This window comes from Leptopilina boulardi, unplaced genomic scaffold (assembly GCF_019393585.1).
Source record: "Leptopilina boulardi isolate dan_hultmark-lab unplaced genomic scaffold, ZJU_Lbou_2.1 LbouV2_195, whole genome shotgun sequence".
Classification (NCBI taxonomy): domain Eukaryota; kingdom Metazoa; phylum Arthropoda; class Insecta; order Hymenoptera; family Figitidae; genus Leptopilina; species Leptopilina boulardi.
Window position 1 is genome coordinate 1,382,667 of NW_026137746.1, and position 17,730 is coordinate 1,400,396.

The 17,730-nt window shown below is 26.6% G+C and overlaps 1 protein-coding gene across 5 annotated transcripts in view; it reads right to left on the reverse strand.

The window, feature by feature from the left end:
- The window catches only part of LOC127278101 (neurogenic protein mastermind-like), a 178,709-nt gene continuing 160,979 nt past the window's right edge, over window positions 1-17,730 (reverse strand). For all 5 annotated transcript variants that reach the window (XM_051299635.1, XM_051299634.1, XM_051299636.1 and 2 more), the window contains 5 exons: window positions 16,021-16,404; window positions 10,555-10,741; window positions 5,750-6,082; window positions 5,355-5,600; window positions 1-1,507 (listed from right to left, as the gene is read on the reverse strand). In XM_051299635.1, the coding sequence (XP_051155592.1) occupies window positions 1,260-1,507; window positions 5,355-5,600; window positions 5,750-6,082; window positions 10,555-10,741; window positions 16,021-16,404 (1,398 nt within the window). In that variant the 3' untranslated portion in view covers window positions 1-1,259. The remainder of the gene's footprint in view (window positions 1,508-5,354; window positions 5,601-5,749; window positions 6,083-10,554; window positions 10,742-16,020; window positions 16,405-17,730) is intronic.

Below are 17,730 nucleotides of genomic sequence, written 5' to 3' on the forward strand. Positions count from 1 at the left end.
TTTTTATTTACAAATTTTCTATCAATCACATTTTATTAAAAAAATTTCTAACTTAAATTGAAATTAAATTTTCAATAAATAATTTTTCATTTTTTAAATTTTTTGATCATCGATTTTAAGTGCGTGAAAAAATTATTGTTTTGTTTTCAAAAAATTGTCTTTTTCACTAAAAAAAAAAAAAAATAGGAAATAATTTACTGGAATATTGTAATTATATTGTTCGTTATCACCGCAATGAAGTATTCTAAATGAAAAAGCAAAATTATTCCCTACATTGATAAGAATTTTTTTTTTTTTTGCGATGTTGAATTAAAAATTATCGAATTTAAGAGAATTTTATAAAATAGATTTTTGATTGAATATTTTTTTAAATGAGTGACACTCCACGAAAGAAGGGACTTTAGATTAATAAATATTTTAGGTTAAGTTTGTGATTTTCAATGTGAATATACTTAATCAACTCGTAATACAAAAACATAAAATTCAAAAAAAAGACCGCGTAATTCGGCGCATGCGTTTTGCGTTTAGCAGACGAAAAAGTTTAAATTAAAATTCTCCTTAGTGAAATTTCCTAAACTTCTGTTAAATATAAATTCGATAATTTTGAATTCACAAAAAATTCTAATAACTTCAATGTAGGGAATATTCATGCGTTAGAAAAAAAAGGGAAAATTTGTAAAAAAAAAAAAAAATAAAAAACTGAAATAAAATTCGACACCGCAACCTTCTGGGTTCGGACAACTTTTTTTTTTTACCTACATCATCGCACCCGTGCGAAGAAAATGAGAATTCATTTTTTTTTTTTTTTTTAACGGGTTATTATTACATATCATCCGTGATTACGCACAAAATTGCTAACGCGTAAATATCGCGGCAAGATAAATTTTACTAAAATCGCGATTATCTAAGAAGAAGAAGAAGAAGAAACACTTGACAAAATCGAGTGTATCGCAAGTACCATATACAATATTTTTTCCTCTATTTCTCTCTCTTTCGATAAAAATCGCATTTAATCACATAACAAGTTGCGTCTCAATCTTAAAAAAAAAAAAAATATCAAGATTGAGAATATTGCTGCTTAAACAGCAGTGAAGAGAATTTATGAATTCTCTCTATGTTGGAGTGAAAACACTCATTGTCACAAAGAGAACCAATGGCAATTGTTTTTTTTTTTTCGGAAGGGTAAATTCTTGGGAAATCTCAGAAGAATATTCAAGTTTTGGATTCCCTTCACACGTTCTTTTCTCTTTCTTTTTTTTTTACAGAATGTCGAGATTAAAACCAGCAGTTTGATCTAGCGAATTAAGAAGTTCCTGGGCACTAAAATTGGCTGCATCACCAGTAGGCAAATTGTCCAAAAGATCAAAATTAAAGTCCGCTGTTCCTATCGATGGATCTGGTTGTGAGGGCTGAGAATGTTGTTGCTGTTGTTGTTGTTGTTGTTGAGGTAGACCTCGAACACCTGGACTTCCACCACCGTATTGCTGATGTGGATGCATCGGTGAACCTGAGAAATAGAAATTTATTTTTATTTAAAAAAAAAATAAAATCAAACATTAATTTTTACTTCTAAACTGTGCAGGGTTGACACAAAAATATTATTTTGTTTTTCCCTGATTTTCTATCAAAAAATTAAAATATTTTCTCAGACCCTAATTAAAAATATTTCAAGAGGTTTTCAATAATAGACCTCGGATTGTACTGTTTTTTATTTTTTAAAATTCAATTATTAAAAAAAATATATTAACTTGAATTTTTTGCAAAATCAATTATTTTCAAAAATTAAAAACAAATTCTACATGATTTAAAACAATTTTCAATTGAAATTATTGTCTAATTCAATTATTATCTAAAGTTTTTAAAAAAAATTTCACCAAATCAAAATGTTTCAATTAATAATCTCCTGAAATTCAAATATTATTTCTAAAAATTTTAACTCAAACTCTTCTAAAATACAATTATTTCTAAATTTTTTTTTTATTTAAAATTCAAATTGTTGAATAATTTAATTTTAAGAATTTTAATCAAGATTTTCGAAAATTCAATTATTTAAAACATTTTCCAATTTAAAATTCTTTAAAGTTTAATTATTGTTTAAAGCATATAAAATATTTACAAAAATTCCAATTTACGAAAATTTTAATTAAAAATCTTCTGAAATTCATTTTTTTAAAACAAATTAAATTGAAAATTCTTAAAAAATTCTCCGCTTAATTAATCTTCTTATTTACTTTAATACAGTTTTTTAACAATTCAAGGAAATAAAAAGTTTTTAAATTGAAAATACTGTAAAATTCTATTATTCTTTAATGTTTGTAAACAAAAAAAAATTTCAATTAAAATTTATGAATTTCAATTTTAAAATTGAAATTCAATTATTTCTAAAAAATTTTGTATCAAATTCTTTCTAATTCAACTATTTTAAAAAAATTTAATTAAAAATCTTATGAAATTCAATTATTTCGAAAAATTTTCATTTAAAATTAATTTTTTTTTTCAATAATATTTTAATCAAATTGTTGGAAAATTTAATTATTTAAAACATTTTCCGAATTTTTGAATTCGAATAATGTGCATTAATCAGACTTGAAAAATTTTATTTTTTTTTATGTAACTTTAAATTATTTTTGAAAATTAGTACTGAATCAAATTGCAGGCAATTTTTTTTTTAATAAAAAACACGATTTTTTTAGTTTATTTTTGATTTATGAATTCTTTTGGGCACTTTAACTTAAAGGATTATTTTTTATTGATACATATGACATGACAAAAAGAGTCAGATTTTCAAAATTCAAAATGTCGGATCCAATATGGCAGACGAGTCGTGCAAAAATTATCAATTTGTCTTCGAACTTGTTACTCGGTGGTTTTTTGGGATTGCTGATTATAAATCTGAGGTGAGACTTTCAAAATTCGTCCGCCATATTAGATCCGACATTTTGAATTTTGAAAGTCTGACCTCAGAATCGTAATCAGCAACTCTAAAAACCCCCGAGTAACAAATTTCAAGCCAAATTGATAATTTTTTTTGTTCTCAGGATTTCGTACACACTACTATGAATTTGCAAAAAAAAAATCTATTTTATAGCTAATTTGAAAAATGAAAATTTTAGAAAATTCCAGGAGTCTTTTTAAACTATTTGAATGTAATAAAATTATTTCAAAAAAGCCTGTTTCAAGTGGCTCAGTTCAAAAATGTTTGCCTCATTTCCAATTATATAATAATAAAATGCTTGGTCTGTCCTTCTGTCCTAACTTGAAGTTGGCCTTTTCTGATTTCACGTGTTTTTTTTGAATAGTAATCTTATGACGTGTCAAATTTTGACAATTCTTTTTCTCATTTTTGCCAAAGTTGTATAATTGTGTTTCCAAATTTCGGAATAAGTTTCTTTAAAATTCCAAAGTCGAAAATTCAATTCATGAAGCTGAAGTACACAACGTTTACCAACGAAATTTTTTTTAAACTTGTATATTCATTCAAAAATTGTATACAAATACAAAAAAAAATTATGAATTGAAAAATGGTTTCAGATAGTTGAAATTTCAAAGAATATTCTTAAAATAGTTAAAAATAATTGAATTTCCTTAGAGTTATAATTGAAATTATTAAATTTCAAAAAAAAAAAATTTTCGATGGAAAATTTTAGAAATAATTAAATTTAAGATGCTTATAAATTCAAATTATTGAAAATTCAATTAATTTTGAATTCAAATTTTTGGGAAATAATTGAATTTTAATTGAATTTTTGGATAATAATTTAATTTAAGGCCAGGTCCAAGTGAGGCAGCGCCATCTACATTGATACTAAAATTTTGGAAAATTTTCAACAGCCTTTTCTTGAAAACAAGAAGGTAAAATGCTTTTTCCTTTATGGATAATTGATTATTGGCAAGATATACACCAGCTAAAACTTTTTTTGAGTTAAAATAATAAAAAAAATTTCATGTCAATAAATTAAATATGAGCACTTTTTTCACAAAAACTGTAACAGTACTTTCTCAGAAATTACAATCAAAAATGCAATTTCCATTTGGAAAATTAATAAACGCTAAAAAATACACGACCTAAGATTTACCAATCACGAAAATAACAAAAAAAAGTATTTTAACATAACATATTTTACTCATTATGACAGCCTTTTGGCAGGTTATATATGTCACCAGATGTTTCGCAGTTTTGCCGAAAGGAGGAGATTGGCGCTGTTGCTAACCACCTGAAATACATAATCTACCAAAGGGCTGTCACAATCAGTAAAGCAGTATCAATATGTTAAATATTTAATAAAATTTTTTTTTGTTATTTTCGTGATTGGTAAATCTTAGGTCGTGTATTTTTTAGCGTTTATTAATTTTCCAAATGGAAATTGCATTTTTGATTGTAATTTCTGAGAAAGTACTGTTACAGTTTTTGTGAAAAAAGTGCTCATATTTAATTTATTGACATGAAATTTTTTTTATTATTTTAACTCAAAAAAAGTTTTAGCTAGTGTATATCTTGCCAATAATCAATTATCCATAAAGGAAAAAGCATTTTACCTTTTTGTTTTCAAGAAAAGGCTGTTGAAAATTTTCCAAAATTTTAGTTTCAATGTAGATGGCACTGCCTCACTTAAACCTGGCCTTGATTGAAAATTTGGATAATTAATTATGAATAGATAGAAAATAATTGAATTTTATTTCATTTTAAATTGAAAACTTGGTAAACAATTAAATTTTAAATTGAAAATTTTGGATAATTAAATTTTAAATTGAAAATATTGGATAATTATTGGATTTTTAATTGATTTTGAATTAAAATTTTAGGTAATAATTGAATTTTAGTTTATTTTGAATTGAAATTTTCAAAAAATAATTCAATTTTATTGTGATATTTTTTTTAAATTATAAACAATTATTAAATTTCATTAAAATTTTAATTGAAAAAATAATTTTGATATAATTGAATTTGTGATGTATTTAATTAAAATTATTAAAAATAATTAATTTAGTGAAAAATCATTTTAGTTCAAAATTTGTTAAATAATTGAATTGAACAAGATCTGAAGAAGATCTACATTTTATACAAAAACAATGGTATTTTATTTACATTTTATTTTCAAATGTAAAAAAAAAATGTCGCATTTTATTAAAATAAGTCGATAAAAGTCATATTTTTGAAAAAAAAGTCGGAAAAAGTCGTATAATCCGAGGCCTGTAAACATATAATTTTTATTGTTATTATTTAATATGTAATAATATTCTAATAAATTAAATTATTATTGATAATATTAATCTTTAATTTCTTTATAATAAACAATTAAATACTTAATTTGGCTGAATTTAGATAGTGAAAAGAAAAAATTGAATTTACATACCAGTTCCCGTGCTAGTTACAGAACTCGATTGCGACATTTGCATCTGCATGGACATCTGATTATTGTTTTGTTGCATCACAAGGGTCTGCTGTTGATGTTGTTGCGTCAACAATTGTTGCATTTGTGAATTGTTGGGCATACCAGTTCCACCCATACCGCCACTTTGAGATCTTTGAAGTTGTTGTTGATGTTGCATTTGTGCTGCATTCATCTGCATTCCTCCCGTATTTCCCATACCAAAGCCACCTAATTAGATGAAAACGATTTTTTAATCAATTTTCAAATTGCAGGTAATTTAATTCTAAATGGTCCAATTTTATTTTGTTCAATTTGTGCTTTTGAGAAATATTTTTTGATTTCATTAAAAAAAAATGATAAAATTCCAAAATAAATACCTTGATGTCCCTGTTGATTGAATTGTGGTCGCATTTGAGCTTGGAAATTTTGCTGCTGCATTAAAAGATGCCGCCATTCCTGCTGAGCTCCACGGCCAGCGATACTATTGCCTATATTATCTGTTGGTCCTACACTGACATTCGGCGGCCGTTGATTATTGGTTCTCGGATATCCTAGCCTCTGATGCATTTGATGCATACCTCCAATTGCGGCCATTCCACCACCTCCCATATACATATTGCCACCAGCTGCATGTAACGTTTGCTGCTGCTGCTGCTGCTGTTGTGGTTGCTGTTGTTGTTGTTGTGCCATTTGGGGCCTCATCATTGGACCTGTAAATTCCACAACATCAAGTTTTCATTTGCAAAGTAACTAATTTTGACAAATTTTACAGCTCTTAAATCTTGCTGATCATCTAGGGTTAATAATTTATACAATGAAAGAAATTGTACGAAGAATACTATAAAAGTACTTGGATTGCAGCATGTTCCAAATCAGACAGTATTAATGTTCTTTGCAAAAACATATTACTGTTGGGACGCATGATTATGTTCTAAAAATCATTAGTTAGAATTTTCATTTTATGAAATTTCATTTGTCATAATTATTTTTGAGCCGAATTTTTATTTGTTTAGAATTAGTATTTTACAGAATCTTCATCAAAATGATTTTCCATATTACACAATTTTTATATAACAGGGTGTCTAATAACTGCTAGGAAAAAAATTCCCTGACTTTTTACTGATTTTTTCCTTCACCTAAATTATAGTAAAAAATTTGTATTTTGATCAAATAAAATTTTTTTTAATACAATTAAATCATTTACCTGTCTATTATCCACTAATTTCATATGTATTTGAACCAAATAAATAATATTTCATAATAAATAAAATATTTAAGTGAAATAAATAAACTTAATTAGAGAAGTATAAATATTCTCAACATTTAATTTAAAAGAATTTTTACGGCGCCAAATCTTAATCAAATTTTTATTTAGTAAAATTATATAAAGCAGATTTTCTAGTACATCGAATTTCAAATTAATACAATTTCAATTTAACGGAATTTATGTCAAGAAAAATTGCATAAAGAAAAATTTTTTTTAACAGAATATTGTTATTTTAGTAAATTTTGATTTATCATAATATTTACTTAACAGAATTGTCATTGAATAAATCCACAATTAACAGAATTTCTATTTAACAAAATTCTTAATTAACAAAATTTTTATTAAAGAAAATTTTAATTCGAACTAATTCTTATTTAACAGAATTCTCATTTAAGAAAAATTCTACTTAGTTCTTTTTTTTTGTCAATTTTTATAGACATAAATTTCGTTAAATTGAAATTATATTAATTTAAAATTTTTAAAAAAATTATTAGAAAAAATGCTTTATAAGAGTTCTGCTAAATAGAAATTCTTTTAAATCGAATTTTAGTTAAATGTAAATTGAAAATTTTGCATAATATAAAATCTACTTTATACAATTTTGCTAAATAGAAATTCGATTATTTAATATATGACGTCGTAAAAATTTTTATAAGTTAAATGTGTGTATTAGCAATTAAATAATAAATTATTCGTATTATAATGAATAATTTACTTTATTTCAAGTTGAACCGATAAAATAAAATTGTATCAAATAATTTTTATATCTATATTAAAAAAGCAAATATTTCACTGGAAAAAATTAATTAATTGTTATCCAAGTTTTAAAAATCATTTATTAGATTCAATAAATAGTAGTAAATAATTATTTACTTAATAAAAATAAGATATATATCACATGCTTAATAATTGAGTGTGAAGGCCAATTTTTTAAGTTGCATTTGCTTTGGAAAAAAAGTAAAAAAAAATTTTGAAACTAATAGTAACTTTAATTTACTTATAAAAAATTCCACAAAATTAAAGAAATTCCCTGACTTTTCCCTGACCGTTAGACACCCTGTATAACCAAAAATTCAGTTCACAGAATTTTTATTTGTTAGAATTTTTGTTTGCTCGAATTTTTATAATCAGGGCATTTTAAAGAATTTTTATTTTATTCTTTTAGATGAATTTTCATTTGTTCGAATTTATTATTTTATATAATTTCCATAAAACCGATTTTTCTGCAGAATTTTTACTTAACCGAAAAATCATTTAACAGAATTTCTAATTGATAAAATTTTCATTTGTCCGAAATTGCAAATGTCCGAACAAACAATCGATTTCGGCGCTATTTTTAAAATCAACCAATCAAAATTTATCCATAAAATTGTGATTGGTTGATTTTAAAAAAAAATCCCGCCAAAATCGATTAATTGTTCGGCCATTTGCAATTACGGACAAATGAAAATTCTATCAATTAGAAATTCGTGTAAATAAATATTCGTATAAATGAAGATTAAATATATTGAAAATTAGGGCATTTAAAAATTCGAATCACTTCAAATTCTATTGAATGAAAATTCTGCTAAATTAATATTCGTTTAAATTAGAATTTTGCTAAATTAATATTCGTTTAAATGAGAATTTTGCTAAATTAATATTCGGTTAAATGAGAAGTTTGCTAAATAAAAAGTTTGATAAAGAGAAATTCTGTAAAACAAAAATAACCTAAAAATTTCTCTTAATTAAAAATTCGTTAAAAAAAAACAAATTCTCTCAAATGTTAATTAAAAACATAAAAATTCGTCTAAAAACCAATTTTTATATATTTTACAAAATTCTTTAAAAATAAAAATTTTAACCAATGATTTTTTTTTTTTGAAATCTAAATATAATATTGAAAAGAGAAACAGAAAAATTACAACAAGTATATATATATATATATATACATGGAGAAATCAATAATGACGCATTTTCATTATTTTGAGTGCTCCTTAAGTCTGGCTACAAGCCAATATACATGGAACTAACATTTGCTGGAGACTATATTACAAGCGCACAAGTGAGAGGAGAAATCGAAGGAAACAGACTCGCTGCAATAAAATATATCTACCACAGAAAATATTATCTGTTAAGGATTTTTTTTTTCGAAAATTAGAATTTAAAAAAAATTTTTTTTTAAAAAATTAAAAACTAATAATTTAAATTAGAATATTTTTAGTAAATAAAGAATTACTATTTATGATCTGTAAAAGTTCTTGAAATTTTTATTTTAACTTTTTTAATATAATTTCTCTCATCTAACATTACTTAACCTAAAAGTCGTTCTCTATATCTAAAGCGGAAAAATGATATTCTCTGTTTAAGAAGTTTCTATTTCTAAAATCCTCTACTTGAAATCAGAGTATTACTCATCAGCTGATATAATTTTCCTCTTTTTTTAAGAGGATAAAAATACACGGGAATCTAGCACTTCCCTGGCGGATCTCGAAATCGGAATGTACGCTGAATTCGTTGTACATTCGTTACACATTGGTTAAATATTTAGTTGGAGTGAATATTGTGTAGAAACTGCGTGGAAACTGTGGAAAAGTGTAATTGAATTGAATAATAAAAGTATTTAGTGATAGATTTGTGCTGTATTTGTGATAAATTAACGTGTTATTATTAAATAAATAAAATTTAAAGTGTAAAATGTTCGCGTAAGTGAGTTTGACAGGCTAGGGAATTTTCTAGTGACATCCGAATTGATAGTCGATAAGGAAGTTAAGCCGCCGACTTTGCACGGTAGGTGGCAGCATTCATACTTTCTCCTTTTTAAAAATTCTCTTTTTCAATTGTAAATAGAAAAATTAATTAATTAATAAGTTATATAGTTTCTAGGTTGTCATTTTTTTTAACAATTGAATTTTTGAAGATTGTTTAATGAGATAAATTAAACTTGTATAATCGATGCAAATTGTTGTTTTTAAAATACTTTTAAATAAATCTTTTCTTTTAATTACATTTATATTAAAAATAAATAATAATAAAATAAAGAAAGATAAAAAAAGTTTTCTTTATTAAAATTATGATTAAATTAATTTAATTGAATTTAATTAAAAAACAACAATTTGCATCGTTTATACAAGTTTAATTTATCTCATTAAACAATCTTCAAAAATTCAATTGTTAAAAAAAATGACAACCTAGAAACTATATAACTTATTAATTAATTAATTTTTCTATTTACAATTGAAAAAGAGAATTTTTAAAAAGGAGAAAGTATGAATGCTGCCACCTACCGTGCAAAGTCGGCGGCTTAACTTCCTTATCGACTATCAATTCGGATGTCACTAGAAAATTCCCTAGCCTGTCAAACTCACTTACGCGAACATTTTACACTTTAAATTTTATTTATTTAATAATAACACGTTAATTTATCACAAATACAGCACAAATCTATCACTAAATACTTTTATTATTCAATTCAATTACACTTTTCCACAGTTTCCACGCAGTTTCTACACAATATTCACTCCAACTAAATATTTAACCAATGTGTAACGAATGTACAACGAATTCAGCGTACATTCCGATTTCGAGATCCGCCAGGGTTTCCTCTCACATTGAGAATCTTGTCAAATCAAATTAATAATAATATATCGTAGATTGAAGAATATACCTCTCCATTTAAGAGGATTTACTAAAGATAATTTGCATTTGTTTCAAAAATAAAAAAATATTCCTCTCAAATTAAGAGGACGTCCTTGTAATACCACATTGCAAAAGAAGTGCTTTGCAGAAATCCTCTTAAACGAAGAATATTTTTTTTCTCGATATAATGAATTCAAATAGATCTAATATTTATATTATATAATATAATAAAATATGATAATAAATAATAATAATAATAATAATAATATTATTTTTATTTATTAGGATTGCACTTACCCGAAGGTGGCATAGGTTGCTGCGTAACTCTACGCATTGTACCAGCATTGGGAAACCTGGCCTGTTGACCAATTCCCATTCCTGCATGCATCATTTGCGCTTGAGCCGCTGCTTTATACTCCGGAGGCGGTGGCCTTACACCTCCCATACTTCCTGCCATGTGCTGCTGCTGTTGTTGCTGCATCACCTTAAAATAATAATAATAATAATAATAATGTCATTAGCTTTATTTACAATCAATTTTCATATTTTGCATTTCTTCTATATATAGAATTAAAAAAAATTTTTTTTTCAACTATCAAACTATTTTTTACAGTATAAAAAAATCGCATACATCAAATGGCCACTAGTTTTGTGGTTAAAATTTGCTAAATATAACCTCAAAATTAAGTGAAAAATTTGAATTAAGATATCTAGATTGGTTTAAAATTAAAATCGGTAAACATAACCTCAAAAATTCAAATCTAGGTGAAAAGACGAACATAACCTCAAAATTAAGTGAAAAATTTGGATTAAGATATCTAGGTTGGTTTAAAATTAAAATCGGTAAACATAACCTCAAAAATTCAAATCTAGGTGAAAAGACGAACATAGCCTCAAAATTAAGTGAAGAATTTGGATTAAGATATCTAGGTTGGTTTAAAATTAAAATCGGTAAACATAACCTCAAAAATTCAAATCTAGGTGAAAAGATGAAAATAACCTCAAATTACAAGGACAAGGAAGATAGGTACAGGGAAGAACATAGCCTCAAAAATTGAAGGTCAAATGACAATAGCTGTTTTCGGCGTTCGCCCTGGATTAACTCTGAGTTAATTGTGATTGGTAGATCTAACAGAATGTTAATGATGATTGGACCATCGTTAACTCTGTGTTAACCCAGGGTGAACACCGAAAACAGCCAATGTTATAGATACTAGGACAAACATAACCTCAACATTGAAAGCTAAATGAAAATGTGATAGGGACAAGGGCGAACATAACCTCAAAATTGAAAATTAAATGATAACTAGGACAAATAAAACCTCAAAATTGAATGTCAAATGACAATATGATAAGTACTAGGACAAACATAACCTCAAAATCGAAGGTTAAATGACAATGTGATAGGAACAAGGGCGAACATAACCTCAAAATTGAAAATTAAATTACAATGTAATAGGTACAATGGCGAACATAACCTTAAAATTCAATGCGAACATAACCTCAAAATTTTCAACATAACCTCTATCCACGAAGTAATAATATAAAGAGACATATCGCTGTATATAAAAGATGGCCCCGTTCTCGGTATTCGCACGGTTCTCATGTTTTCACCAATCTAATTACACTTGCGCCAACCGCGGGAAATTGTGGTATTAAACTCTGTATTCTGTAAAAACGTGATTTTAATACCGAGGTTTCCCTCTAGAGGCGCAAGTGTAAATAGATTAATGAAAACTTGAGAACTGCGTGAATACCGAAAACAGGGCTACATTCCGTTAGAGCCGGCCATAGGTGATATGTCTCCTTATACTATATACTTCGTGCCTCTATCTTTCAAGCAAGATAGAAGGTAAAACATAACCTTAAAATTTTGAGAAAAGATTAAAGGCAAACATAACCTTAAACCTTAGACCTAGCTTTAAAAATTTTTAAATCTTAGCAAACGCAAAGTAAAAATTTATAAAATGAAAAAAATATCGAATATCAATCTGTTTTTTTTTTGCCTATAACAACTATAAACCCTCAGAGATATATATATGATAAAAGTACAACAAATTTAATTTCCTAAAAATATAATAATATTTAAATTTTACGTAAGAATGCTTATTTTCAGATCATGCACTTTTTTTATGTTATCATTGTCATTCAACACGTTCCAGCGATAAAGTAACGATGACATTGCACACGGTTTTTTTTCTTCATTTTTTCAAACTTGAAGAGATAAAAAATAATTTACACAATATAATTGTAATGCATAATTTTTGAAATTTGTAAACACACAGAAAAAAATTTTTTTTAGAAACAACGAAATTTTAATTAAATCAACCAAATAAATGCAATTGCTATATAAAGTCAATCAAAATTTTGTTTGAATCAATCAAAATTTTATTTGGTTCAATCAAATTCTTTCTTTGAAAAATTTATTAAAATAAACCAAATGTTTAATTAGATTAAATAAATATTTATATGAATCAAAGAAATTTTGTTTGAAATAATCAAAAAATTGTGTTAATTATAAAAAAATTGTATAGTATTTGGTTTAAATAAAACTTTTTATGAGTGAATATTTATATATATATAAAAGTGAAGGTTTTGAAAGGAAATGGAGGTTTAGAAAAAAAAATATTGACAAATCCTATTGCGCTGTAAAGGTATAAGAAAAGTGATTTTAATTCAAACATTCGCAACTAATAAAGTATGAAAGAGTGAAGGTTAGAGGAAGTAAATAATGAACGTTAAAGAAACAATACATATGCTTTCGAGAATTATGCTCTTGTATATATATATACAAAAAGGCAAAACATTCAATAACTGGATCACAAAAAAAAGTATACGGAACTGAAAACATTGTCTTCATAAATTGATTATTAATGATTAAAATGAATCACCCATACTGTAAAAATGTGATTCGCACGTTCAAACCACGTGAAGAAATTTAAAAAACCATTTTTTACGATTGTTATTCTTGAAAAAAAACGATATTCAAAAGAAAATTTCAAAAATTGTTTCTTTAGTTATATATCCACTAAAAATGGTAAACATTTAAAAAAAATCTGGCTTGTAAACATTAAAAATTAAAATTATTAAAATTTTATCTAAATTTTGAGGTTATGTTCGTTTCTTGGTTATAGGGGAATTTGTCGGGTATAACCTTAAACCCATCGGTCTCTTGACAAATTTTTAGGTTATGTTTGACCTATGACCTTGAATTTTGAGGTTATCCAGTGGGCAAAAAACCATGTTCGTTCTAAAAAAGTTTTAAGAACATTTTTAGAACGTTTCATGTCTGCCAAATAATGTTCTGGAACATTATTCGAATATCCATGTTCTTAAAATGTTCAAGAACATTATTTAGCGGACATGAAACATTCTAAAAACGTCCTTAAAACGTTTATTAGAACAAACATGGTTTTTTGCCCATTGGGTATATGTTTGAACTAAGGCCTTGAATCCTAGAAATCTATGCCTTAGAATTTTAAGGTTATGTTTGATGTATGACTTTAAATACTGGGAACCTAGGACTTTGATTTTTTGAGGTTATTTTTGTCGTTTGGCTTTGAGTATTGATGTTATATTAATTTTTAACCTATATGTTTTTGACATGGTTAGTACAATCCTGGAGACAACGATGGGTCATTCCACGTTAATTCGCTTGTGGGTTTGAGGTTAAAATCAGTACTAAAATACTAATATAGGTATATATATATGGGTCATTCTATATCAAGTGTAACCAACCCATGTTTTTGAAATGGTCAGTACAATGGTTGGTTACACTTGATATGGAATGACCCATTCCTAACCTAACTTAATCTAACTTAATCTAACCTAACAAAATCTAACCTAACCTTGTCAAAAACATGGGTTGGGTACACTTGACATGGAATGACCCATACTGAAGACAGCGGCGAAATCTTTTTATAATATAGATATATATATATATATATATATATATATATATATATATGCTGATATGTTCTGAATTTTTTTCATCATAAGCGAATAAAAATCGCAAAGCACGGGAAGTACCTGTTGCATATACGCGTCTCGACGACCATTTACGGATAATTTAATCTGTCCGATAATAGCGCGAGCACAAAGCGCACGTCATCCTATCAACTGCTTTACCCTTCTGCCGTTCAATCGCGCTAACTAACTACAATTACTCAAACAAAATACCAAGTATTATTTAATTTTATAAAAAAAATTAATAAAAAAAAAAAAATTCCCTTTCATTCACTTCCCTTAAATTAATAATTAATAAATTTTATCGCTTATTGATTTAAACAATATTTAAAAATTAAAACGCTTTAAATAAAGTACATATATATATTTCCCACTATTCAGGGAATACAATTTTTTTATATCAATATATTCCGGAATTATTATACAAGTATAGAATTTAACTTTATTAAATCCATTAGTTTGATTAAAAAAAAATTTTTTTTTATCAAATGCCATCATAATTGTTGAAAGTTAAAATTTTTGAAAATGAATCAAGTTTTCAATTTAACAAATTGACCGAAAATATAATATGCGAGTATTCGAAAAAAAATAACAATCGATTGTTGAATTGAAGAAAAATGTAACATGGTAACATAACCTCAAAAGTGAGAAATTATTTTTTAACGATTTAGAGTAAATAAAATTATAATTAAAATTAATTGCAATCAATTTTAGAAGAAAAAACAATAAATTGTAATGTTAAAAAATAATAATTATTTAAAAAAAGATTTTGAATCAACAGCGTTTTTCTGCAATTAACAATAAGGTCTTCGAAAATTGGTTGCAATTAATTTTAATCATAATTTTGTTTTCGTTAAATTGTTAAAAAATAAAATTTCTCAATTTTGAGGTTATGATAATGTGTACCATTTTTCCTTAATGCTTTTGTGTTTAAAATATTTTAAAAAAAAATTTTCTACAAATTTGAACATTTTTTATACAGAAATTGGTTGCCATTCTTCCCACTCGCCATTTGTCATAATTCTCGTCAACTACCGCATCCTGGTCTAGTAAAAATTTAGTAACTTTATTGTTAAAATTAAAATTTACTATAAAGTTATTAAATTTTCACTAGAGCAGGGTGCGGTAGTTGAGGAGAATTATGATAAATGTCGAGTGGTGATTTTGGCGAGTAGGAACAATGAAAACCAACCAAAATAATAAAACTGACCAAAGTCATTGAAAAAGCAAGGTTAAGATGCGTTTGTGCAGTATACGTTTTTTGCTTTTTTTAAACAACTTTGGTCACTGTCTATTGAAATATCAGTTATTTAAAGAATTTTCATAAATTCTCATCAATTCTCAAAGAAAAAAACAAGTTGGTAAATTACCGCAATCTTCTTTCTCTTTCTGACCGTCTGACGTAAATTACCGTCTTTAGGATAAAGGTTGCTTTCCATTGTCTCCCCTCGCCATTTGTCATAATTCTCGGTCAACTACCGCTCCCTGCTCCTAATAAAAATCTAGTAACTTTATAGTAAAATTTAATTTTAACAATAAAGTCACTATATTTTACTAGAGCTAAAAAATTTAGTAACTTTATAGTAACTTTTAATTTTAACAATAAAGTTTCTTAATTTTTACTAGGGCAGGGTGCGTTAGTTGACGAGAATTATGAAAATTGCAAGTAGAGGGATTTTTTCGAGTCGGAACAATGGAAACCAACCTTTAAAAAAAAGCAATACAAAACTAGTGACAAAGTGAACCAAAAAAAAAAAAAAAAAAAAATTGCAGATTTAATTATTTTTATCAACAAACCTGTTGAGCGCGCATCATTTGTTGTTGTTGAAGAAGTTTTGCATGCTGATGTTGATCAACAACTTGACCTTGAGGCACCTGTTGAGGATGATTCCGCGCCCCCGGTGCCCCTGGTGCTCCAGGTCCTCCTGGTGCACCAGCCGATTGTGGAACACCACCAGCGGCTGCTGCGGCCGCTGCAGCTGCCGCCGCCCTTTGTCTAATACTTTGCTGCGTGAAGTTTATCGTTTGCGATTGCGACACTGTACAATAGGAATCGGCCTGTCCACCTGGACCCGTCTGATTTTGCGCCTGCTGTTGACTGAAGTACATTCCTTGCTGAGCAGCAACAGACACGCCAGGCTTCAAATCACCCGTTAACTGCATATGTTGTCCCGCAGACACCTATCAACATTCGAAAATATATTAATTATTTTGTTAATTAAAAAAAAAAAAAAATTTTTCAAATTTTTTCATATTATCACTTAATAATAGCAAAAAAAAAAAAAATATCACTGCCGTTATTTCAAGAAGACAAAAGTTTAGATTTATGAAATTAAATTTTAGGTTATGTTTACAAGAAAAGCAAAATGTTATTTTAATCTGGAATTTGTGTTTAAATGATTGATTTCCATTGTCTCCACTCGCTATTTGTCATAATTCTCGTCAACTAGAGCAGGGTGCGGTAGTTGAAGAGAATTATGACAAATAGCGAATGGAGACTTTAGCGAGTGGAGACAATGCAAACCAACCCTAGTGACTTTCTAGTAACTTTTAATTTTATCTAGAATGGTTGGTTGACATTGTCCGCACTCGCCATTTGTCATAATTCTCGTCAACTACTGCACCCTGCTCTAGTGAAAATTTAGTAACTTTTTAATTTTAACAATAAAGTCACTAAATTTTCACTAGAGCAAGCTGCAGTAAAGGCAAATTGTCAATGGGGACAATTGTAAACAAACCGAATGTCACTAAATTTTCACTAGAACAGGGTGCGGTAGTTGACAGAAAATTATGACAAATCGTTTCGTTTGGTTATTAACCTAACCTCAAACTACATAAGTATTGACAGAAATAAATTTTTTAATTTACATTGTGTTTTGCAATTAAAATTAATTATCATATGATTAAAAAAATATAACAAAACGATGTATTGAAAAATAAATTCTAAACAAAAATCACTTGAAGTTTTTTCTTTCCATTCGGTATAAGGTATATTTATGAAGTTGTATTAGAATATGTTAGGTTAAGCCGAAGATCAAGGTCAAAATAGATTAATATACTGACATTTGATCAAGTTTCTGATAATTATTTACAATTTCCAATAATTTCATTAGTTTCAATAATTCAATACTTTTAATAATAGTTTCGAATAGACAATTTATTTTACAGATGAAATATTATCAATTTCTTTATTTAAGCAATTAAATTAATCATTAGAATTTTTGAATTTGTTAAAGAATTTCCAAAAACCTACACTGAAAAAAAAATTTATTTGATTCAAATATTCTGTTACTTGACTATTATCAAATAAATATTTATTTGTATTAAATATGTATTTGTGTCAAATAAATATTTTGTCAAATAAATATTTATTTGACTCAATTAAATGGTATTTCTTTCAAATTCAGAATTTAGGTTGGTTTTCATTGTCCCCACTTGCCATTTGTCATAATTCTCATCAACTACCGCACCCTGCTCTAGTAAAAATTTAGTAACTTTTTAATTTTA